At 39.1% G+C, this 25,423-nt stretch overlaps 1 protein-coding gene across 1 annotated transcript in view; it reads right to left on the reverse strand.

The window, feature by feature from the left end:
- Nucleotides 1-11,831: 11,831 nt before the first annotated feature.
- The window catches only part of wdr81 (WD repeat domain 81), a 46,578-nt gene continuing 32,986 nt past the window's right edge, over nt 11,832-25,423 (reverse strand). Inside the window, exons 9-12 of the mRNA XM_039757220.1 lie at nt 23,093-23,854; nt 21,189-21,334; nt 19,714-19,896; nt 11,832-14,380 (exon numbers count right to left, since the gene is read on the reverse strand). Of these exons, the coding sequence (XP_039613154.1) occupies nt 14,054-14,380; nt 19,714-19,896; nt 21,189-21,334; nt 23,093-23,854 (1,418 nt within the window). The 3' untranslated portion in view covers nt 11,832-14,053. The remainder of the gene's footprint in view (nt 14,381-19,713; nt 19,897-21,188; nt 21,335-23,092; nt 23,855-25,423) is intronic.

The raw sequence follows: 25,423 nt of genomic DNA on the forward strand, positions 1-25,423 counted from the left end.
TCAAGTAAACTACATTGTGTTAGACAGTGGAAACAAGAAAGCCTTAAATAAGGACACTGCAAATCAAGCAAAATTACGATTAGGAACATCTAAATCACTGCATTTGGAGAGCAAAGCAAAAGGAAAGGTGGAGGGGCAGCAGAAATGTTTGTAAAAACTCCTATTTAAAAACCTGCTTTATATCAAAGATTCAGGCTGGTGGTGGTGTGGGGGAAATTTTATTGGCACACTTTGGGCCCCTTAGTACCAACTGAGCATCATTTAAATGCCCCAGCCTAATTGAGTATTGTTGCTGCCCATGTCTATCCTTTTATGACCACATTATACTCATCTTCTGATGGCTGCTTCCAGCAGGACATCACACCATGACACAAAGCTCTTGAACATGACGATGAGTTCACTGCACTCAAATGGTCTCCACAGTCACCACATCTCAATCCAATAGAGCACCTTTGGGATGTGGTAGAGCGGGATATTCACATCATAGATGTGCAGCTGACATATCTGCAGCAACTACGTGATGCTATCATGTCAGTATGGCACAAAGTCCCTCAGGAATGTTCCCAGCATCCTGCTGAGTGTGTCGAACGAGCAGTTCTGAATTCAAAAGAGGGTCCAACGCGGTACTAGCAAAGTGGCCAGTGAGTGTATTTAAAAATAGAATGTCTATCTGCATGTCCCCTATACAATCCTGCACCCTTTGATTGATCTGAACCAAATTTTGCATAGTTGCTCTCTACAAACATATGGACAAAACAGACTACTTTGGATCCTGGGGGCCCCAATGCTTTTTTTACCCCTATGTGCTACAGTCTGCACACCAGTGCCACCTGCTGGCCATCAACAAGTGAAATATCTGAACAGACTGATGCCAGACTAGAACACAAAATGAGCAGATCACGTTCCATAACAATACTTACCTGAGCAACACCACATGCTGCTTCCATCCACTGTAATCTAAAGAGCAGTATCATGAGCCTTTGCAGGGCGGTTGTTGGCTGAATCTTGTTCGAGAGTGAAAGCGCAGCAAAACACAAAGGAAAACAGAGGGCTGCTGTTTAACTCCCGCTTTGTTGGCTTTTCTTCATAATGTATGCATTACAACTGGCCACCATGTCAGCAACCATTTTGGAATCCAATCAGACCTGAAAAGAACAAATTCTCAACTCATGAGGGCAGAGACATTGATAGAGATGCAGTGTGGATAACTGATGGGACAGCTATCAAAACCAACAGGGTCAAATCTTAAAAAACACATAAACTTTTGTTTTTATTTCCTCAACCCACTGTACAAATATCTTTCGGGCAATGCTGGGTACTTCAGCTAGTATATTATATAAATTTATCAGAGAAAAGGCAATATAAATCAATCAAACCAAAGTGAAAACAAACTACCAAAAAATAGAAAGTGCAAAAATATAGCACAAAAATTCAGAATTCTATACAACTGACCTGTAGAAATACACCAATGTGAGCCTTACACAGAGTAATTCAGTCAGCTACATACAAATTCCGACAAAGCGCATACAAGAGACTGTCTCTGGACACAGAAGTCTAAAATGTTTGTGTTTTTGTAACCAAACTACACAAAACAATCTAACTCTTGACCAGATTAACCTAATGTGAAATGATTAAGCTGTATGATCTAAGATTTTATTAAAACACCAAAGCTTTAAAATAAACAGCCTATGAAATCAGTGCACTTAAACAGTTACCCAACAGACTGAGCTGATGAAAAAAAATCTAAATATACTGAGAGAACAAAAGAAACCCAACATTTTCTAGAAGGAGGAAATCAGAGTTATGGCTTGTGCACTTTCAAAAACAGATGACAATTTGTTTTAGCACCTCTGATCTTCAATACAGCTTATATCGTGAGATGCTATGATGTGACATTGCAGAATGTAGGTGCTGGATTTTGCACTACTGTCACCAGTGACAGCTGGCGGTTTAACAGAAAGAGAGACATCAAAGGAGACAGCAAAAGGGAAAACAGACATCACCGTGACCCTGCTCCAGATATGTGGTTTTACAAAGTGTATAAAAAATGGATGGCTGAATGAACGGAGAGTTGGTGATATAGAAAGAAGGATAGCAAAAGAGAAGATCATAAAGAGCTTCACAGGATTTATTGCATATCAACAAGCAGCACCTCCTACTCATCTTCTATCCAATTCATAACTAAGCAGGGAGACCAACAAAGTTTCTCCAAATCTTGGTTTGTCTCTAACTCTCCAACAACTGCAGCATGGCTATGGAAATCTCTCAGTGCTGTATATATCTGTGTTTTGAGTACCTGAAGAAACCTTATGCCAATGTACTCCAGGTAATATTGTGACTGGCATTTTAAGGGTCAAGAAGCCTGGCATAACTGCAGCATGCCATTCACTTCCTGCACACACAAATCAAGAGTGGAGTCTACAGTACATCCTCTGCATTACATCATTCTAGTTCAAACTGGGCTTCAGCATCTCCTCTCATTTGTGCTTTTGTTGGAGAATTGCAGAATATGGTCAGAAAAACATACAGAGTGCAAGTCCGGAAAGTATTCACAGCGCATCACTTTTCCTACATTTTGTTATGTTACAGCCTTATTCCAAAATGGATTAAATTCATTTTTTTCATCAGAATTCTACACAACACCCAATAATGACAATGTGAAAAAAGTTTACTTGAGGATTTTGCAAATTTATTAAAAATAAAAAAAACTGAGAAATCACATGTACATAAGTATTCACAGCCTTTGCTCAATACTTTGTCGATGCACCTTTGGCACCAATTACAGCCTCAAGTCTTTTTGAATATGATGTCACAAGCTTGGCACACCTGTCCTTGGCCAGTTTTGCCCATTTCTCTTTGCAGCACCTCTCAAGCTCCATCAGGTTGGATGGGAAGCGTCGGTGCACAGCCATTTTAAGATCTCTCCAGAGATGTTCAATCAGATTCAAGTCTGGGCTCTGGCTGGGCCACTCAAGGGCATTCACAGAGTTGTCCTGAAGCTACTCCTTTGATATCTTGGCTGTGTGCTTAGGGTCGTTGTCCTGCTGAAAGATGAACCGTCGCCCCAGTCTGAGGTCAAGAGCGCTCTGGAGCAGGTTTTCATCCAGGATGTCTCTTTACATTGCTGCAGTCATCTTTCCCTTTATCCTGACTAGTCTCCCAGTTCCTACCGCTGAAAAACATCCCCACAGCATGATGCTGCCACCACCATGCTTCACTGTAGGGATGGTATTGGCCTGGTGATGAGCAGTGCCTGGTTTCCTCCAAACGTGACGACTGCCATTCACACCAAAAAGTTCAATCTTTGTCTCATCAGACCAGAGAATTTTGTTTCTCATGGTCTGAGAGTCCTTCAGGTGCCTTTTGGCAAACTCCAGGCGGGCTGCCATGTGCCTTTAACTAAGGAGTGGCTTCCGTCTGGCCACTCTACCATACAGGCCTGATTGGTGGATTTCTGCAGCGATGGTTGTCCTTCTGGAAGGTTCTCCTCTCTCCACAGAGGACCTCTGGAGCTCTGACAGAGTGACCATCGGGTTCTTGGTCACCGCCCTGACTAAGGCCCTTCTCCCCAGATCGCTCAGTTTAGATGGCCGGCCAGCTCTAGGAAGAGTCCTGCTGGTTTCGAACTTCTTCCTCTTACAGATGATGGAGGCTACTGTGCTCATTGGGATCTTCAAAGCAGCAGAAATTTTTCTGTAAACTTCCCCAGTTTTGTGCCTCGAGACAATCCTGTCTCGGAGATCTACAGACATTTCCTTTGACTTCATGCTTGGTTTGTGCTCTGACATGAACTGTCAACTGTGGGACCTTATATAGACAGGTGTGTGCCGTTCCAAATCATGTCCAATCAACTGAATTTACCACAGGTGGACTCCAATTAAGCTGCAGAAACATCTCGAAAATGATCAGGGGAAACAGGATGCACCTGAGCTCAATTTTGAGCTTCATTTTCAAAGGCTGTGAATACTTATGAACATGTGCTTTCTCAATTTTTATTATTTATTTTTAATAAATTTGCAAAAAACTCAAGTAAACTTTTTTCACGTTATTATGGGATGTTGTGCGTAGAATTCTGAGGAAAAAAATGAATTTAATCCATTTTGGAATAGGGCCGTAACATAACAAAATGTGGAAAAAGTGATGCGCTGTGAATACTACCTGGATGCACTGCAGATAGATAGATGCACTGTAGATAGATAGACAGACAGGTCTGAACCCACACCAGAATGATTAAAAAAACAAGAAAATTAAAAGAAAGAAACTTGACACTTGGCAGTCCAACAGTGCAGGCGTATTTCTGGTGGTATAATGGAGCCCCAATTAGCGTTTCTTGAGAAACTTCTGCTGAATGATCCCTGTGGGATGTTTATTAGTATAGTATTAGTATTAGTATAAAATATGAAAAAGTCTACATGAAAGTATGAAAAAGAAGCTGCCCCCCTCCCAACAGATCTGCTACTAGTAGTATACTTATATGCAGTACATTTGCTACTAGTTATTTTTTATTAGCTGTTACTTTTTTATTACTATCTACTTAAATGTATTACTTTCTATTAATTTACCTATTGTTTAACTATTTATAGCATAGTATACTTGGTTACTTGTTTTCCACTTGGCCTGTGTTGAAGTGTATGTTGCACCGTGGTCCCAGTTAATATTATTTTGTGCCACTGTATGCTGCAATTCAGTTCATGGCTGGAATGACAACGCCTCTTGACTTGAGAATGGAATCTGCAGCACGACCGGCACAGTATGATCTCATCTGAATATGTTTCAGGACAAGGCAAGAAGAACAATTGAAATGCACATTTCACATCCATTTACCATAATCAGGGCATAGAACCTTTAACAAGTACTTATTAAAAGTTCTCTTGTATGCAGAATTACAGGACATTAATGGAGCTTAGTAAGGTTCATCTATCGGTCCATTTTCCCAAATGTTCACCGATTTTCTTAATGCAATTAGTCCAATATGTGGCCATAAGAACCTTTATCTCATCCTAACAACATCCTGGATGGGACACCAGGGTGACAGTGCACATTCACTCGCCCAGCACACATAAGGCTTAAATGTCTTTGGAGTAACAGAGAAAATCCACTGCCACATTTATAGAATGTACAAATTCAACACAGGAACTGAAAAGACCCGGGATTCAAACCCAGGCTTTCTAAGCTCTTGAAAGCACAAGCAAGCATCACAGAAGATTCCTTCCCACAACCCATTTTTATACTGTTAGGCTTAGGGTAGGGGATATATCTATGACTAGCCGCACACAGGTCCACTGATCCAGGAATTTAAATTTTAATTAGATTTCTTTTTATTCAATTGCATAAGAAGATAATAAAATAATTACAACACATTACAATTTTTCATTAAGGCCATTAGGCTCTATTATCTCTAAGGCCCTAATCCATTCCATCTCCCTCTTCAATTTATATGTTTTGTTCCAGTATGGTTGGTGTTCAATGGGAAAAAATATTGGGGAATGTTTCAGGAGGAGGAGGTTGGGAGAATGCACTGATAGAGCATAGTCCACCCCACCACACAACAAAAAAAATCACCGCATACTCAAAATCCACAAAGTAAACCATAAAGAACAAGTAATTAAATGTTAGTGTTTATTAATGAAAACTATATTTACTAATTATGTTTTTATCATTTATTGTTTATATGCTCTCAAGTAATTTCATCCATTACAGTGCAGACCTAATCCCATTGTTGAACAGAGCATAATCCTTTATCAAGAAGCATAAGACAGGAGCCAAATGTGGATGAGGCGCCAGTCCATTGCAGAGCACACTTACCCACAGAGAGCTCATGCAGTGTCACTAGTTAAGCTAACATTGTATTTGGCATTGGCATTAGAGAGGAACATTGTAGTATCTGGAGAAAACCTCACCTATACACAGGGAGAACACAAAATTACACAAATCGACAGGGATGAGACTAAGCCAGAACCAATAACTACTGTGCCATGCCATGTCTACCATGTGAGGTCCAGAAGGAAAAAAAAAAAACAACACACACACACACAAGTAAGAAATTCAATTTTAAATGTTCCATTTGTACAAAATCAAACCATTTTTGGTTTGCAGAAAACCAGTTTTTCACTTTGAAGACTTAACTTTTCCAAAGCCACAAATATTTGAGTAAGTTCTTGTGCAGTCTAAACCATAAGCTGTTCCAGTTTGTCCTTTAAAAGAAAATACACAAAAGTTGCATTTACATAATGGCATTTTACTAAAAAAGAAGTCAAATTAAAGGTTTCATGTTAACTGCAGATAAAAACAGAATCCTATAGGCTACGTGCCAGTTGTCAGACCCATTCCCATGATCCCCTCAACTTTGCTCTGTTTTATAACTTCGCTGTTGTGTTATGAGAAAGGCTCAGAACAAATATGGATGTTTCACATTAGAAGACTTTGCTAGTCGTGGTTTTCTCTTGCGCTAATTATCCACTGTCTGTTTCACATTAACTACTAGCCTTATAAAAGAAGAACGCATCCCATTCCAAGGAAAACTATTCCCAGCAATTCTGCCCACATCCAAGACATAGCTAGTAAAGGAAGCCATGGCCCCTGGTCAAGAAGGCAGGAGGCACAGATGTAGAAAGCTTGCAGGAGAACACAGAGCATCATTTTCTGAACCTGTTTTTTTCAATTAAAGAGGTCATGGGAGATCTGAGATATCCAAGCAACATCAGGCACAAGACAAGAGTAGGAAATGCTACTGGGCCAGTTTAGGAAAAAAAAATCAGAGAACCTGGAGAGAGCACCACATAAATAAAACCAGTAAGAAGTAATGACAATTAAAACCACCTTTAAAAATCCACACTGGCTGCTTTGCTCTTTCTTATTTTCAACTGAGGAGGGAAAATATTCAAAAACCACAGTATGCTAAATGAAAACTGCAAACCACTCAGTCTAAACTTTTCAGTATTTACTAAAAAAAAAAAAAAAAAAAAAGACCAAACTTTGTACTCAAATAAGGCTGGCCTGCTGCTGGAGTCTTGAGCAACCAGTGAACGTGCTTGAAGTACACCAGCCTGTGGTCTTTCACAACAACTCTTTTGCAGATAGCACAGTCCACATTGTGATTCATGTGTCCAGCTCATTTTTGCTTAAAAAAAAAAAAACACGAGAGACACGTAGTGGTTTGTCAGCCCTGGTATTATAAATCCTTAACAATTCTTTATATAGTCAACCACTATAAACTCGGTCTATCTAGACACTATTTCATTTATAAACCTCCATGTCCGGACTACAGGGTGCTGAAGTCTATTGATGTTGGAGTTGGGAATGACATCACAGTTGACTGCATTCCAGTAAAAAAAAATTCAGAAAACCAACACAGACACCTCCAGGAAAACCTGTTGTACTTGCTCTTTCAGAAAACGGTCAACTACTGAACACCACCTTACATTTTGTTTTGGGCATTCAAACACCTTAGCAACATGTGCACAGACATAAGCTGGGCAGTACCATGTGTACGACTGATTTAATGTGATACAAATAAACAGAATTTCTACCAAACAGCCTAATGAGCAGTGCGGCTATCTTGGATTTTGAGGTTGGGGTTGGTGAGGCTCTCCTGACTTTCAGGGGTGTTTCAGTTGAAACCGCCTACTTGGAAGATGGAAATTCCGACTTCCTAGTTCAAATGGAATGCAGCATATGCCAACCATGGCAACACAAGGCAGGAGGCCATGATGGATGGCATCCAGTCCTTCACAGGATATATGCTTGCATTTGGAGAATTACACTTACACGACAGCAGAGACAATAAGCCTACAGGAAGCTACCCAACATCTCACCAGGATACTTAAGAGCCATCTCTGTAAGCCCAGAACTAAGTGATTGTTTATAAGACCAGAACTTGCAGGGAATCTTCGGGTACTTTGGAGTCGGAGCAAGTAGACTTGCTATAATGTGATCATCTATAGCTGTATGTGAATGGTGATCTTTGGTGGCCCATTTAAAAGGGGATACTAACATACAGAAGGCAAGCAGAGCATGACATTGGGTGTGGAGCAGAGCCACGGTTTTAACCCTTCAACTTCATTTACATAAAGCACTGATGTGCTGTTGTGAGATTAAGTTTGTAAACTACTGTATTTGGACTTTTTAAAATTTTCTGCATGATTAATGGTCATATCTTTTTGGTAAAGATATGACAATGTGCTATTTCAATTTAAAGTGTATTACTGTATATACTCGCGGATAAGTTCTTTTGCAGATAAGTCGAGACTAGATTTTACCATATAATTTCTGGTATTTTATAATGTCATTCATATAAATCGAATGCGGAAAGCTCATGCTATTAATCCAAGAGATTATGATATGCTAACACCCAACTGACAGAGTAACCACGGAGCACACTGCCCTTTTTTTTTCTATGCAATGTGCCTACGTGACCACACGGTAATACCTGAACTATTCCGAAGCGACGTCTGCACTGTTTTGTGTTTTCATATCTCACACCCTCATACACCTTTATCATAAGTGCGTCCCTTATCTGCGATGAAGCGTTTGTTCAGAAGAAAATATGAAGCTGATTTTAAAATAAACGAAGTAGCGGAAGAAATTGGTAACTGTACTACTGCAACAAAATCCGCTGCGTCTAAAAAACTGATGTGAGATTTCAGGAAGCAAGAAGATTAAAAAAAAAAAAATTTAAGTGTCGCATTTTTGAACAGGCGTATAAGTCAGAGTCTGATTTTATGATCGATTTTTCGGGTTTCAAGACCCGACTTATACGTGAGTATAAACAGTATTTGTATAATGTCCTTACCTTACATCCCAACCCACAGCTGTTACTTCAGGTGTGTCCCAGGGCTCTGTCCTGGGGCCCCTCCTTTACATTATTTACCTCCCCCTCCTTTACATTATTTACCTCCTTTCCCTTGGTAATATCTTTCGTAAATATAACATTAGCTTCCACTGTTATGCTGATGACACCCAGCTCTATCTCACTAGCAAACCTACTGCTTCCTTTCCACCCTCCTCACTTACTGATTCCATAGCAGAAATTAAATCCTGGTTTTCTTCAGGCCCAGAACATTGACCTAGTGAGGCTGGGGCTTGGTTGCAAATTTTCTTAAATTAAATAATGACAAAACTGAGGTTCTCCTCATTGGTACAAAATCAACATTATCCAAAACTGATCATTTTTCATTTGTTATTGATAATTCCTCTGTCTCCCCTTCCCCACAGGTTAAGAGTGTGGGTGTCATCCTTGACAGTATTTTATCCTTTCAATCCCACATCAATAACATCCCCTGGTCTGCATATTTCCACTTGCGTAACATTAATCGTATTCGCCCCTCCCTCATTCCCCACACCACTGCTATCCTTGTTCATAGCCTTGTCACTTCTCGTCTGGATTATTGCAATTCCCTTTTCTTTGATTCCCTTTTCTTTGGTCTTTCTCGCAAATCTCTTGATGAGCTTCAACTGGTCCAGAATTCAGCTGCCCGCATCATTATAAGAACCCCCTTTATTCACCATATCACTCCCATTTTGCAGCAGCTTCATTGGCTTCCAGTTAAGTTCCGTATCCAATTCAAATTTCTTCTGTTAACTTTTAAGGCTATCCACAACCTTGCTACTCCATATCTGTCTTACCTCCTCCATGTTGCCATTCCCTCCCGTACTCTTAGATCCTCTTCCTCCATCCACTTGACTGTCCCCTTCATCCGTCTTACCACTATGGGGAGCAGAGCATTCAGTTGCTCTGCTCCCCAGTCCTGGAACTCACTACCATCTGAGCTTAGAAGTATTGAATCATGTTCACTTTTCAAATCTAAACTAAAAACTCATTTGCTTAAGACTGCTTTTTCTCTTTGATTACAATTGCTCTGTCTGATTTTAATTTTGTATTTAACTTTTGTTTATAATCTGTGTTTTATCTATTGTTCGGTGTCCTTGAGTGTTTAGAAATGCGCCTATAAATAAATAAAATGTATTATTATTATATAAAAGGAACTTTAGATTACACCTGTTCATGTAAATCCAGAATATTCCAAATTACAGACTTTCTCTCAGCTGAAGGTAGCATGAAATATTTTACTGAATAATATATTGTCTAAGGAGTGAAATCCAACTCTACGCAGAGAACACAATATTTTTTACTGTGTTTACTGGAACCAATTTAGTGTACCGCTTTTCTTGTTTAAAAATAGTATAAAATGTTGAAGAAACCGTAGACCGATGAACTCGATAAGGAAAAGAAACTAGAGTCTCAATGAACTTGTTACTTCCTACTGCTGTGAATGAATAAATTCAAGTACAAAAAATAACATTCAAATAAACAAGCGAAACATAATACAGTGTATAGAACAGTGCAAAATATCCCATACCCACAGATTCAGTTAAATGCATTTTACCGTGGCCTGGAAAATTCCAAAAGCAAATGATTGCTGCATTACTTGAGCAGCGTGCTGGTGTATGCCTCGGTGTTTGATGTCGTTTTTGCTGCACAGACCCATCAAACAGCAGAAAATTCAACAATATCATAGAGAATTAAGGCAACACATTCATTACGGAGTATAGACCACAACAGGGACATACTGCAGTTCTAGCACTAAATTAAGAGATAACAAACTCAAAACAAGGTTGGCCATCTACATTAACTCTGTGAGGATCACTTATGTTCTGTTTTATGTGTTGTATTTACCCCATTTTTGACACACATTGCATGCTCAACCTACCTGGAAAGGAGTCTCTCTCCCTGAATTGCTCTTCTCTAGAATTCTTCCATTTTTTTCACTATAACATTATTTTTTAGGGAGTTTTATTCACATCTTGTTGAGAAGTCAAAGTTGGGGGGCTGTCAAAACCCATAGAGACATTCCTTGTGTGATTTTAGGCCACACAAGAAATAAATTGTTGTTGTTGATGTAGACAACAAAGCTGATAAAACCAAGAACAATGAACTGAGTGACAACAAATTTGATACACAGCACAGAAAAAATAAAAATAAAATAAAAAAATAAACTCTAGAAATTTGGGTTAAACAAAGCAGAGCCAGACAACGCTGAGAACTGAGATTTTTAAAAAAAAAACTTTAACAGAGAGAATTGTGACATTTACCTTATTCCAAATTAGAGAGCCATCAGGTGTCAGTCTTGACCAAGCAGTCGATGCCAATCTGTCAAAATGAAAATAGATTTGAAAGTTCATACTGAAGAAACACAAAAAGACTTACAAAATGACAAAATACAGTTGGTCATCAGACTCGGTCTGAGGTAACTCATCAGGCATAATCAAAAGACACCACCATTGCATACTTAAGATTTTATTAAAATAAATAGCAAAGTTACAGATCAATAGAATATATACTGTTTATATATTAGCATTGTCCTTACTGGCTACTTTGTAACTGAAGAGAGATTTTTTTATTCAACAGTCAATGGAAAGATGTGATGAATAAGCTTGAAGATGCAGAAGATCTTTGAAAGCTGTAAAGTCCAGGTTCTATTGATGACAGCAATATATTTTCCAGAGAAGAATAGCAAGTAAAATAAAATGTCTTTGCTTACAGGAGAACGGAGGATTGCTTTCCATAAGGCGCATTGAAAAAATACAAATCAGGTCCAGATCTGTTTGATTCCAAAAAGCAGATCTGAAGTAGTCTGATCCAGGCACTAGAGGTGTTATTGACGGACACACAATTTTAACTTGGACAGTTTGGTGCTATAGCAGATTCCCATCTGTGGTCTCACTAAGGACTGTGGTACTAGTATGGTTGAATCAGCTTCATCACAAGAGGCCTACAAAAATTCTACAAATCATGGTATACACAGTAGATACTCAGAAAATAAAATAAATAACTGAATGATTGTAACTTGTAACAAAGGACACGAAGATAAAGTATTAACAGCAGCCAGCGACAAGTTACATACAAATGTACATTTCCATGAACTGGGTACACTTTTACTGCTTAAAAAATGGGGGGATTTGATAAGGTGATCCTAAACGCTACTGTGAAAGGGACAGAGTTCTTCCTAAAACAGAATAATCAGGAAAGAAGGAAACCATTTTGTATAAGGATTAAGCCATGGAGGAGCTTAGTGAAGAGTAAAAACTCTAATGACAATGTCTGCCTAACGGTCTTCAGTGATGAATGTGTAACGCAAAAGGAACGCTGTGAGTGACATTACACTATCATCACATCAGATCAGATTTCTTTGTACTGTTGTCTCGTTCCCTTGTGCTACCACACTAAGATGATGTCAACAGTACCTTTTACCGAATGTCCAGCCACATTGGTCAACGCATGCACTTCCACATGACTCCCAAATATCATCTTTTAAAATGAGACAATTATACAAATAATTGTTTTAATGAAAAGTACTTTCCAGTAGACAAAAATTTAATTGTAGCAAAAATCAGAACAATCATAGTAAGGCAGTAACTGGCTACTATGCGCAATACTTGAGATGCATGGCAGGCTTTTACAGGAGACATGTGCCTCGTTCTTTAATCAAAAAAAACTTTGTACCAAAGATTCACAACTGTCTGGGCTCCGTTACTGCTTTCTATGAGGTTTTAGCTGGTAATATTTTAAACTTTAAGGCAAACGTCTCCAAGTTCATAAGTGCCAGGTGTTTACCAAATGCAAGCTGAACTTACTCTGTCCATGTGGTCTTAAGAAATTAATGTCTTTGTGAATGACCAGTACTGGCCTTCACTGAATGGTGGTCTTGCATTGGCCTTTCTAAAAAAAAAAAACCAAAAAAAAACAAATGGCACCTGCTTCTCGTCACATGTATTAGACCAACGCCACCCTGAATCTTGAAGTATATGCAAAGCTTTAATCATAGGTGATGAACAGCAGCTCCCTGAGCTTGTGATTAGAAAAACTGAAACTAATAACACTGTTCAACCAAGTCACTAAGAGAGACCGTGTGTTTCGAAGGATTTTACACACATGCAGATTTTACTGGAGAGGGACAGAGACAGTGATTTGTGACAGCTTCTCCAATGAGCTGATGATTGAACAAGATCATTTACATAAGCACCAGAAATGAAGACAGATGTTTCAAGCTGCCATTTTTGTATTTGCTTTTGACTTTAAATTTACAGCACTCAGCTTAGGACAGAGTACAAATCAAAGTCTGATATTTTATATAAGATTACTTAAAATGCATGTCCTTATATTGTTCTCTTAGAATGGAAAAACTGTACAATTTGGGGATACTAAGAAACAGAAAAGGCTGATCCTGCCTTTTAGTGACGACAACAGGAGGGTACAAGTGGAACTTTTCCAATTTCAGGCAACACAAAGAATATGGAGACTTGCTTATTCTCAGGTTGTTTCACTGCTGCAAGTCGCTGGTGATATTATTGAAGAATTGTTTTTTCCTAGCGCTGCAGAAAGAAAGCAATTTACCGCATATGTTTTTGAAAAGTCTTTTCTTGCATTGGTGGAGCAAAGGATAATTTCCCATTGAAACTTACAGACTGGTCCCAAAATGAAATGTGTTAGTCTGATCTATGTCGTTTCAGGAGGTCTCATTGATGGGACCAGTTAATTAAATCATTTAAACTCAGCAGCTGCGAACACCAATTTCCATTTGGATTCAGAGGGTTTCAATGGTTGATCTGCCCCACACGGCAGGTAAGAAAATATTTCACAGCAGTGACCACACAGTTTTTCAGGAGGTATCCCAAAATGGGGTTTGACAAGTATTACCGAGAGTCTCTTCTGCCAGCTGCTGGCAGTTGCAAGGATAAAGGGGGCAAAAAAAATAAATAAATAAAAAGCACAGTGAAACGATCAGACCAATACCTCGGATGGCAGCATTGGGGCAGGGTAACTCTGGCCACCTCAAATACTTTTCAGATTGCTCTCTGATTCCAATATCATTGGCTTCACATCCCTGTATTAGGCTACAACAATCTTCAAGCAAAAGAATGTGGTGTTACATTAATATAAATAATAATAATACTACAACACTCCAGCATTAAGTCATCTAAAGGGATACTTCCATCCAAAAAGTGCTTCCACAAAATTCAACTGGGTACTCATCATGATCTATCAAGTTACTGTTCAAGCCAACAGTCTGATTGCACCATTGTCTGAGCCCAACAGGAGCAGCCTCTTTGTTGGAAGGACGGCCAGACTTGTCAGTGTGCCACGAAAGTTTTCAGAACTCAGCTTTGTACAGCTGCTGGGGCTGCAAGACACATCCATCATGGAGTAGATGCCAATTTTATTTGCCACATTCCCTGCCACAATCTCAAATCCATAAAGGTCAAATGCATGAATGGGGTCAGACAGCAGTTTGTAATGGTGTAAAGGCTTCTGTTCAAGCTCTTTCCAAACTGTAAGAGTGTGATCAGATGAAGAACTGATTAAAACATTATTTTCAGCAGCCTGTGGAAAAGGAAAAAAAAAAACAAGTTCAAGAACTACAATTATTTAAGTGTACTTTTCAGAAAATACAACTCAGATCTAGCTGGCAAGACATAAACTGAAGCTTTATCACACCAGTAACTGAGTCTGGTACATTACAACACAGGCACCCATTACTAATAGATATTAAAACTTTCAAATCAGCAGACAAAACTCTAATCCTATTACACTTTAAAATAATTACAAAAAGAATGGAACTTGTAGGGGCTCAGTTAATGAAATCCTGGATAAGTATGAGCCCTTCAACAGAGTCTGGAAAAATTATTTAGCCAAATATATTTAACTGCCCTGTGGATTGATATTGTCTAGGTGAAAAGTCAAATTCCTTCATTCCAGTGTAAATCCAAATGATGGCCTTTGTCAAGGAAGTGAGAAACATAGCACACAGGCAATTTACTTTTCTTTTTCCCCAAGGGAGCTTAAAAAAAAAAGGAAAGCAATTTTTGAAATCAAGATTCCCTTGACCCAAGTAGCTAAATGACCTAATGACTAACTTGTATCCATATTTACAAACCTCGAAGGGGGCGGGACTGAGTTCTTTAGTATGTTATTAAACACAGCAGCCTTGATCCTGGCCACCAGGTTAAATAAAGTTTGCTCAGCACTGGGATCTTGTTTGCCAGCATTGAGCAAACTGACAACAGTTCAGATTTCCAAGAACATATTCCAAAATGAGGACTAGCGGGGGCAGGAAAGAAGTGTTTCATCAGAGCAGCAATCAGGGCACCATCAGATATGATGTAGTTGAAATGCATCTATGTATTTTTGTAGGGCAAAGCAAGTGGCTACCAGTCCGTACACCCCCTTTTTTTAACCATTTTTCTTAAGTAATTACTGTGTGTAAAACATAAATTAAGCCAGCCTATCCTTTGTTCATAACATATTCCGACCATGAAATCTTTTCAATATTCCTCTTGCAAAATGTACTCAAAATAAAGTTGCTCAAGTTTTGACACACATATATACACAAACCATGACCAAATAAACCATGTGGCTCAAATGTGCCAACTTCCTGACTCTTAAATTCCTGTCCAAATTATTGCCAGGCTTCATAAAGCCCTTAGCTCACACACTGCAGTACAGGCGGGTATTATAGACCAAGGAGCCAAACAGAACAAGGTCACAGCTTCAGTGCCTCATATTGACACAAAGTGTCACAAGTCACATAACTTGCTTGTTCTCCAACTGTTGAAATCTGTAGCATTGTAAAAATGTACTTTAAATGGCGTTCAGCACGAAAGGTACAACATAAATGAATGTACCTATACCATATAAACTTGTGAAATGACTTACATTTGGGGGAACTTTATTAGAATTGTTGTGTACTGCTTATTGTAAATGCCTTTGTAATTTTAAAAAGTTAATTCATTTTCCATCTCCAATTCTTAAAATGTAAACAATCATTCATTTTCCATTTCCATCCTCAAATCTCCCTGCAGGTCATTTTATGCTACAATTATAATTTCATCATGATTCATCTCAATAAAAGAAATAGTATAGTGATTTTTAAAACTTTTTGCAACATTGTTATTTATTGTGGCTGAATTCTTCAATATATTGCCATTTATAATGGTGCTGTTGTTAGTACTGCTGCCTCACAGTTCCAGCACTGTCCATGTGGAGTTTGCATGTTCGCCTCATGTGGCACCTGGTGTCCCAATGCTCTACTGCTAAGTTGTTTGCCTGCCTATGGAAAAGTCATCTCTGATAAAGGAGGACTGGAATCAAAGGGCAGAAGGGTCAGAAGAGTCATCAGGATTGGCCAGCCCAGCACTGACTCAGCTGTAGAATGGCTAATAGAGAAAAGGCAACTTGCTGGTCAAGGACTCCAGGACTCTGAACAAATCTGTACCCTCATATGTGATAGTTCTGTACTTTGTGAGTAGTATAATCTATTCTTGCATTTTGCCATGTAGTTTGAACCAGTGTATTGTATTCCTGAGGTGGCAATGACAGATTGCTCTGTGAAGAGGATCACTTGTGTTCTGCTTTGTGTGTCATATTTACCCCATTCTATGACACCCCATTACACACTCAACCTGCCTAGAAGTGGGTCACACTCTGCATTGCCTTCCCAAAGATTTTCCACTATGAGGGTCTTTCTTTGGGGCTGTTTAAAGCCTGATGTTGTATTGCTTGTCTAATTTAGTGATAAATTGTTGTTGTATTCTTCCAGCTGGTGACTGAACAGTGTCATCTCCAGGCAGAGAAGCAGCTTCAGCGACAGACTGCTGTCACTGTCCTGCTCCACTGACAGACTGAGGAGATCGTTCCTCCCCCCACACTATGTGACTCTTCAATTCCACCTGGGGGGGTAAACGCTAATATTATTCAAAGTTATTGTCTGTTTTTACCTGCATTTTTATTACTCTTTAATTTAATATTGTTTTTTGTATCAGTATGCTGCTGCTGGATTATGTGAGTTTCCCCTTGGGATTAATAAAGTATCTATCTATATATTTATCAATAAATCAGCCCTGTGCTTCCCATGACACCAAACTGAATTAAGTGGGTTTGAAAATATTATCTCTCGGTTATAAAAAAAAAATCTTGGCAGGGAGACTAGGGAGGTGAGACACTTCAGCGTTACATGAGACAAGGCAGTGAGACAGAAGGACAGCTGCTGTACAGGCTTTCAAATGATCGACGCGCAGCGTGACAAGCAGAACACGCACCTTGGCAGCAGCAGCTGATCCGTCCACATCTCCTTAGCGTGCGTTCAACTCTCCCCTTTCACAACGTGACCAGGACAGATGCGAAGTGGCAGGAGCGTAGCGCGCCTCCAGGGGGGTTCAGAAAAGCAATCGAGACCTGATCATCTCGGAGAGACACTTTGACGACACGCGAGACTAGACATTACAACCTTAGGAAGCAAAGCCCATGAGACAGTGACTTTTGCACATCACGTCCTACTTACATACAATTTCAAACAAGTTTACGGACATCTAACCTAGCAGTTGTTGGACTGCTTTCGGCAGACACACTTCATGTGCTCCCAGCTCTTAAAACAACGACAAGCAGAATACATAGCTGGCCAGCAGCAGCAAGACAGCAGCTGAACCGATCACATTTCTTTAGCGTGCGTTCCGCTCCCCTCCCCCTTCACAATGTGAGTGGCAGAGACGCGAAGTGGCAAAAGGACAGCTGCTGTACAGGCTTTAAATGATCGACGCACAGCGCGACAAGCAGAACACGCAGCTCGCCAGCAGCAGCAAGACAGCAGCTGATCCGACCACAACTTGCTAGCGTGCATTACGCCCTCCCCTTCCCCCCCTTCACAAAGCGAGCAGCATTATACATCCCGCGAAAAAGATTTAACCACGCCCGGGGCAGGAAATAAAGCACAAACATTGTTGTTACAAAAGTTTTAAAGTAAAAGTGAAAATAATGCATATGTAAAAATTCACATGAAAATAACAATCTCTTTAAATTGTATATCTGGTAAACCAAACCCCGGGGGTGGGCGAGCGAAGCCCCCTAGTGTTATTATAATTTTTTTTTTATGAAAGTTTAATTTGAAAATATAATATAAATTAATTTCAAGTGTCTCAGCAGTATCCACGTTAAGACCTAAGAATATTCAGTTATACTTATTTAAGCCAATTGGTAAAATGTTTAACTTTCACTTTGTTTGTTTTTTACGTGAGAAAACCTCATAAATAGATATATAAATATATATTGCATGAATATGTACAATATGCTGATACATTTCTGTTGGCAGCACACAAGTATATTTCCATATGTTGTAAATGCCATTAGATTATTATCATGCTGTTTACAAAATCATTTATTCAGGATGCAATACATGTGAACATCTGAATGTAACAAGCAATTTCAGCAGATGTTTTTTTTATACAGAAAATCAAGTTAATTTTTTTTGCATGCTGCAAAGAAAGAGACGTTAAGAGGAGAGGCAACTCTTGTTTGTAGTGTGCTAAAGTCCTTGATTTTTCACATGACAATGTTTGCAAACTCGATGCTTGTTACTAAACTCTTTCCTCTTCCTATGACATTTTGAAAACTTAAAGGAACCAAAACACTTCAATTTTATGAGAAAGCATTTGATATAGGCGTCTCTGCAGCTGGGCCAACATCAGCGGCACACCATCTGTGGCAATGGAAAGCAATCTATTTTGTTAAATAGAAATGAATTCAAAAAAACACTTTAAAAATCCTGATTCTTGTATAGTATAGATAAGAATGAAAAATACTACAATACTGTTTTGACTTTTTCTGCTCCATTTATTGTGAACCACTGGGACTATCGTGGACACACCTTGCTATTTTAGTCTGTGAACCACTCCTTCACTAGCAGGAGTTGGTAGGCGTCATACAGCAGCACGTGATTGCATGCTGCACATACAGACTTTCTCATCTGCACCTTGGTGCACCTTTAAATGTAAACAAAACGGTGTTTGTGTTGTCTTAGCTAATCTGCCACCTGCAAGTAAGTACACCTTCTGTTCACCACGCTCATCGGACGTTTCTCAGCACTCACTCTATGGTTTTACATAATACTTACTGGTATTGCCATGGGGAATAGAAAAATTAAATATAGTCATCTACTAAGCTGTGCTGTAGGATAGTCATATTTAGCTGACTGGGAAAAGAAGAGCTCAGAATGACAGTGTATACAATACTTTCAAAATGTATAAGGTTTTCTTAGTTATATTTATTTTGCTGCTGCTTTGGGAGAAGTTACAGAACTAATATGTAATTTTGTTTTGTTACCTTTTTAAGCTTGGAGTAGTCTTAATTCCATACTTTGAAGATCCTATTAGTAAAGACGTTTACTTTTTGTAATGTCTATAAATACAGCATAACTACTAAGTTTTACTTTTACATTAAAATAGTGATGTATGAACTCATTAAAGTCAAGCTAAGGGTTTGTGATCTTCAGTTATTTTATGCTAGCAATGAAAAAAGACAAAGGAAAAAGCACTGTGCCAGCTACTTCATTATAGAAGAGCTTAAAAAAATTAACCAGAGATTTCTTCCTTTAAATTTGTTGATTTTTCATCAAAAACTAACATATAAACAAAAGACACACACGTCATCATCTAGTGGAATAGAGAATAAACCATGAGAAACTGTCCATTAGCTTACTAATACCCTAGGTAACCTTATTAAGGTATGAAAATAGGTTAAAATATGGTCATCTACTAGAGTAACAGAAATTATAATAAACATAGGAAAAATAAATTAAGACAATAATAATGTCCATAGCAAAAACACACATTAACAGAACATGGATACCCTACAAAGTGCTCATATGAATTCCATCTCTTTCTAACCTTCATTTGCAGAATGTCACCCTCATGTGCTGGCCAGCCACGCAGAATGAGTCCTGTTCTGGTGTCCAACAGCACAATGAATCCTGAAGAAAACCCAACTGCAATTGTTCGGCCACTTGGATTCACAGTTAAATGCCGGATAAGTCCTGCACTGATGTTGTTATAGGCAAGTCGGAACTCATGCTACAGAATTAAAAATAAATACATAAATAGTCTGAAACATGAAGAAATAAGTAGTCATAGTATGCAAACACTGTGTATGTTATTACAAATAGTATTAATTGCAAAGAAAATCTTACCCTTTGACACTGCCAAAGCACAACATTTCAGCAACAGTGGTTAAAAAAAAAGCAAACTACTATTAACAACTACCATTGTTCAAAGCATGCAAGAACAGATTAACCTTTTCGTCAACAACAAATGTAACCTCTTTCTAAGGAATTCACAAACCAGCTAGCTTAAAAATATAAGCCCATTAATATGCCTTGGGTATATCTTGGTAGATTTCCAGATAGGAAGAAGGTTCTCAGTCATGCTCACCAGATGCCAAAAATCATCCATATTAGCTGCTCTCAAACTGAAAGGAATAGCAGCACAACTTTTAGTAGTCTTTTACTGCAGGATCAACATTACAGAAAACACCACAATTACTAGCAAACACCTAGTGATTTCATTTTGGAAATAAGAAAATTCTCAAGAGAAAATGTCCCAGATCAAATTAAGTTCCTTAACTATATATTCTTTTCAAAATCTCGAAATTGAAACTTTGGACGATTATAATACTTTCCCTATACTTTGTATATGAGAAAGTAAAATGTTACAAAACCCTGAAATCTGAGAGCCCTACAACCACTGACCTACTCAACATTGGGACTTCCATCCATCCATTTTCCAACCCGTTGAATCCGAACACAGGGTCACGGGGGTCAATCCCAGCCAACACAGGGCGCCAACCCACCGCAGGACACACACAGCCACACACCAAGCACACACTAGGGACAATTTAGAAATCACCAATCCACCTAACCTGCATGTCTTTGGACTGTGGGAGGAAACCGGAGCACCCAGAGGAAACCCACGCAGACACGGGGAGAACATGCAAACTCCACGCAGGGAGTACCCGGTAAGCGAACCCGTGTTTCCTAACTGCGAGGCAGTAGCGCTACCACTGCACCACCGTGCCGCCCCACATTGGGACTTCCACCTTCCAAACTTCTGTACATGCTCTAGCACGACCTGGACGGGATAATACCTTAGGAGAGAAAGGGCGAGCAACACTTACCCTGCTGATATTCACAGAGGATCTCCAGGATCTCTCATCACATTTGACAATGTTAAATAGGGTTAAGTAGAAAAATTGGGACTATTAGGATATAAAAAAGATCCTTCTTTATACAATTTTATTGATTTGTATATGGCTTGCTATACAGGCTTTCTGGTTTCCTCACAGCAGAGCACTTTTGGGATAGTCCTACCTGCAGTCCTGCCTTTCGAGGATCAATAAAGCGAAGGATAGAATCAGCGCTCCCAAACACAATGCTACTGTATGGGGCAGGCATAGTGGACATGGCCGTAATTGGGTTCTTGCTATCAAACACTTCATAAGCATGAATCTGTTTACCTGTCAGGGGAAAAAATAGAGTTAAGGATCAAAAATGCACACCTGCCATATCACTTTAATTTAATATGGGAAGGCTCTGAGAAGAAGAGTTTCAAAAATAATTCTACGGTTGCTGTAAACATTAAGAAAGTGATTTGAAAGATTTGAGAAGAAACATTAAAGCAAGCTCTCAAAACCAGTTAAAGTAACTTGAAGTCATTTTGATACCCTCATTCATATTCAATAGCCGTTTACTTACTCTGGTTCTTGTCACAAAAAAAAGTGCTAAAATATATCAACATTGATCCCAGTATTACTCTTTATACTAAGCAGAACACTTCAGGACCCTACCTTTTTTAATCTGGACCTCATCATATAGCACAGGCATTAACTATTTGGAATTAGGTTTGGATGATGAGTGTCTTAGGAGATGCGCATTTAAATGGGTACTTATAAAATGGAATGGGAGTAGAAGTCTCAGAAATTGAGCACTTGTACAACAATGCATAAAGATGAACATAAAGTATAAAATAAACAGACAGAATAATAAAACAGCTCTTGAATCAAAGTCTACTTGATACAGTAGCTCATCCACTTGCTTATCTCAGAAGTACCATAAAAAAATCCACTTCTTAAATTCTTCTCCTTTTACGATTTTGCCAGTCAGACTTTTAAGAAAGTCACCTCACAACCCTCCACTCAACAGACCACTGTAGCAATGTACTTTTAAGCCTCCGGCCCTGGTAATTTCCAACTATGCATGGTATATTTCTAATGTCATAGACCAGTCTCCAAATCATTAAGAAACAAGAGTCCTCTAGCAGCTGGTGAGAATTCTGTAGCTGCATATGTCTTCTAGGTAACTACTAGGCTGCCTTACATAAAAGGGGCTGCATGATCCCATTGCTTCTAACCAAGGATTGTTGTCTTACCACCTAATGGGGTAAAAGATGGAGACTGCTCCCCGACCTGTCCAGCTGAACACCAACTTTGAAAAGCAACATAACACCATTCCCTCCAGCCGGGGATCACATACTACCTTTTATCAACAATGGCACATTTTGACTTTCCACTAAATTTTCCCTGGCACCTTAACTGCTTCCATCTAGATGGCATCTCTCTCTCAAATCTTCACATTGGTGCCTATGTTGATTTCTATTCTCAGGTACCCAGTTTATCCAACACAGGGCATATTGATCTCCTGTGGTGTTTTTCTTCCAATAAAAGTATGTCTGTGTAAATTACTAGTGCCAGTGCGGGCAACTCTCTTTTATAGACCTGCTAGGCCCAGTTCTGTGCCAATAAATCCTTCACGGTAAAACGTTGACCATTTGGCAACATTTCATTGACTCAAAGAACATAAAACATTTACACATCTGAAATGCAATAGCTTGTTAGATTTTTTGAACCTAAAATAGCAAATGAACCACACCACTTCCTTCAGACAATTATATTTTGGTCACACTCACAGAGTTCCTGCTATACTCACCTCATTAATCTCCTACAGTTTTCACCCTGCTCTGATTCTTTTTTCTAGCAAATCATTTGCATTAATGTACCATATTTTTGGAACTGCAGGACAGCTAAGGTATGAAGTGTCTGAAGAGCAATCACTGCAAAGTAAACAGATGTCTACTTTCTTTAAATACTTGCTTTTCATTGCCATACAGCTTCTGTATGCTACTCTGTCCTCTTTATAATGATATACATTTTTACTTCAAAAGTGTATTTTACATTCTGTTGTTTAAGGAAGAAATCAAATTATGTAGACATCATTACCAGTAAACTGGTCCCAGAGATGCACTGTGCCATCACAACTCACAATGTCTTGCCGAGATGCCAACTGACCAACATAGAACACCGACTTCTTATGCTCAGTATATGTGAATCTTGGCTCAATGTCCAATGTACCATCTCCCTGATTATACAGGGGCCAAAGACGGACAGTCTTGTCTTTGCTGCCACTAAGAAAAAAGTCTTCACCCGAGAGGGGAGCCAGACACTTTGCAGTTCCACTGTGGCCAAAAAAATTCTGCAACCGAATTTGATGAAAGTAAAAATCCTGTTGGTTTAATCCAATTTCATACTGCCAGTAAGCCAGCCAGTTTCCAGAAAGTGCTCTCCCACTTCGGGGTAAGTCTTGCTTAAGGGCACTTTCTTCAGGGGCACGGTTTGCTAGCCAAGGAGAAGAGGAGACAGATCCTGTAGTAGTAGATGCATAGTTAGTGGCACTGGAGGAAGGCCATTGGTCCGCACATATGCCACCTCCCTTGTAACTGCTACTAAGGCTAACCAGAGGGGTTTGAGTAACCTGGATTCGATTTCCTACAAGCACACTGCCAAAAGTGCCAGATTCAGGGAGCTGGTCCCCTTGCAGGGAAGTGGGACGGGGAAGAGGACAGGATTCACTGCCTTGGGAAAATAGTTCTTTACGGGAAGACGGTACATCACAGATATCTGGGCTGACACATTCAAGGTAGGTAGTAGTTAGTTGCCACACTAGGTCATGGTTTGGAAGCACCTTGCGTATAGTAGCATCACCTGTGTAACAACATAAACAGGAAGAGGCGTAAATTGAGAATCTTGAAAGCTTGTCATTTATAAATTAATGAACTTGTATTGGTTAATGTGAAAACATATCACTGTTTACCAACTAAAATATCAGAAAATTGTATTATCACAATGAAACAATACTCAATTTGAAGAAGAACTTTCATAATGGACTATTAGTGTCTTTTACAATAAAACTTTCTTGAAACACAACATGGAAAATATATGGCACGTAGAAAATAGGACAAACAGTTACAAAAAAAAAAATAAAAATAAAAAAAAAGCTGATAACACATCAAAAGTGTGAGGATAAAATGTGGTATCAAATATCTGGGAGTTTTTACGAGAAATAAGGAGGTTTGGTTAGCTCTAAAAGTTAGAGCCAAATGAGATTCAAAAGAATGGCATAGGCAAAGGCAGACATACTGAAATGTGAATGCCACAAAGAAATATTTAGCAAGGCTGAAGGCAATGCAAACAGAAATGCATGGTGTTCAACAAGGCACAAGTACATGATGCATTGATAAAAGTCTATCATCAGTACCTCCAGAATTGGCAATGAGCTGCGAATAAAAAGGAGATATGAACAGAGATCACTGGAGGGGCTGTCACTATCTGTATATCCGATTTTAATTATTATTCATGGAGACAATTTAAAGTTGTTGATTGTAGTGATCTACCTACTTCATGAATAGCACATCAAGATCACAGGTAATCTTTTCATGCATAAAACATTTTAGTTGATTCTGGTTACAACTTGCATTATTATATAAATGAAAAACAACAACCTCACCCTACTTTAAAAAGCATAAAATGGGAACATATGGCAGAAAAAATCATTATCTATGTTATCCCAAAAAATAGTAGCAGTTCCAGTCCTCCAAAATATTTAGGATGCTAATTCACAACATGAACTGTCCTGGACATTAGAATACCACCTAAAATATATATTACTTAGAAAAAGGAAAGGCTGAACAAGCAGAAAATAAAGTAGAAAAGAAAAAAAGAAAAAGAAAAATACCTCTTGATGCTTTACTGCGATAGGCTGGTCCCATAGCTAGGCATGGGGTGTCCTGCCCACTTGCCATGCTTCTATGCCAATTGCCAAGTACCAGCTATGTCATTTACAATTTAACTGACTCTCAATCTCTCTCACACATACACACAGACGCACACACACACGCGCACACACACACACACACACACACACAAAGGCCTCTCTTCATTTTGCAGTACAGATCTTGCCAACTACCATCCCGTTGATTGAAAGCTCCCCTTTCTATTTTGAGGTCGTGGGCAACATTCCTTCTGTTCTAAAGACACCAGGCTAAGGCTACTACATACATTGTCTGATAGCTAGCATGGTACTTCTAGTGACCCGGAGGTACTGCTGATGTTTCGTATTTGACCTCTCTTTCTCTCTCTCATATAGACACAAAAGGAATTGCCAACTCTGGCAACTGCATGGTTGAGTACCGCATATGTCTGCCTTGGATGCACTTCCTATCCTTTCCTAATGATGCCACTATATGTTGCCCTTCTGGGGTACATCAGATACTC

The sequence above is a fragment of the Polypterus senegalus genome, chromosome 6, assembly GCF_016835505.1.
Source record: "Polypterus senegalus isolate Bchr_013 chromosome 6, ASM1683550v1, whole genome shotgun sequence".
Taxonomy (NCBI): Eukaryota; Metazoa; Chordata; class Cladistia; order Polypteriformes; family Polypteridae; genus Polypterus; species Polypterus senegalus.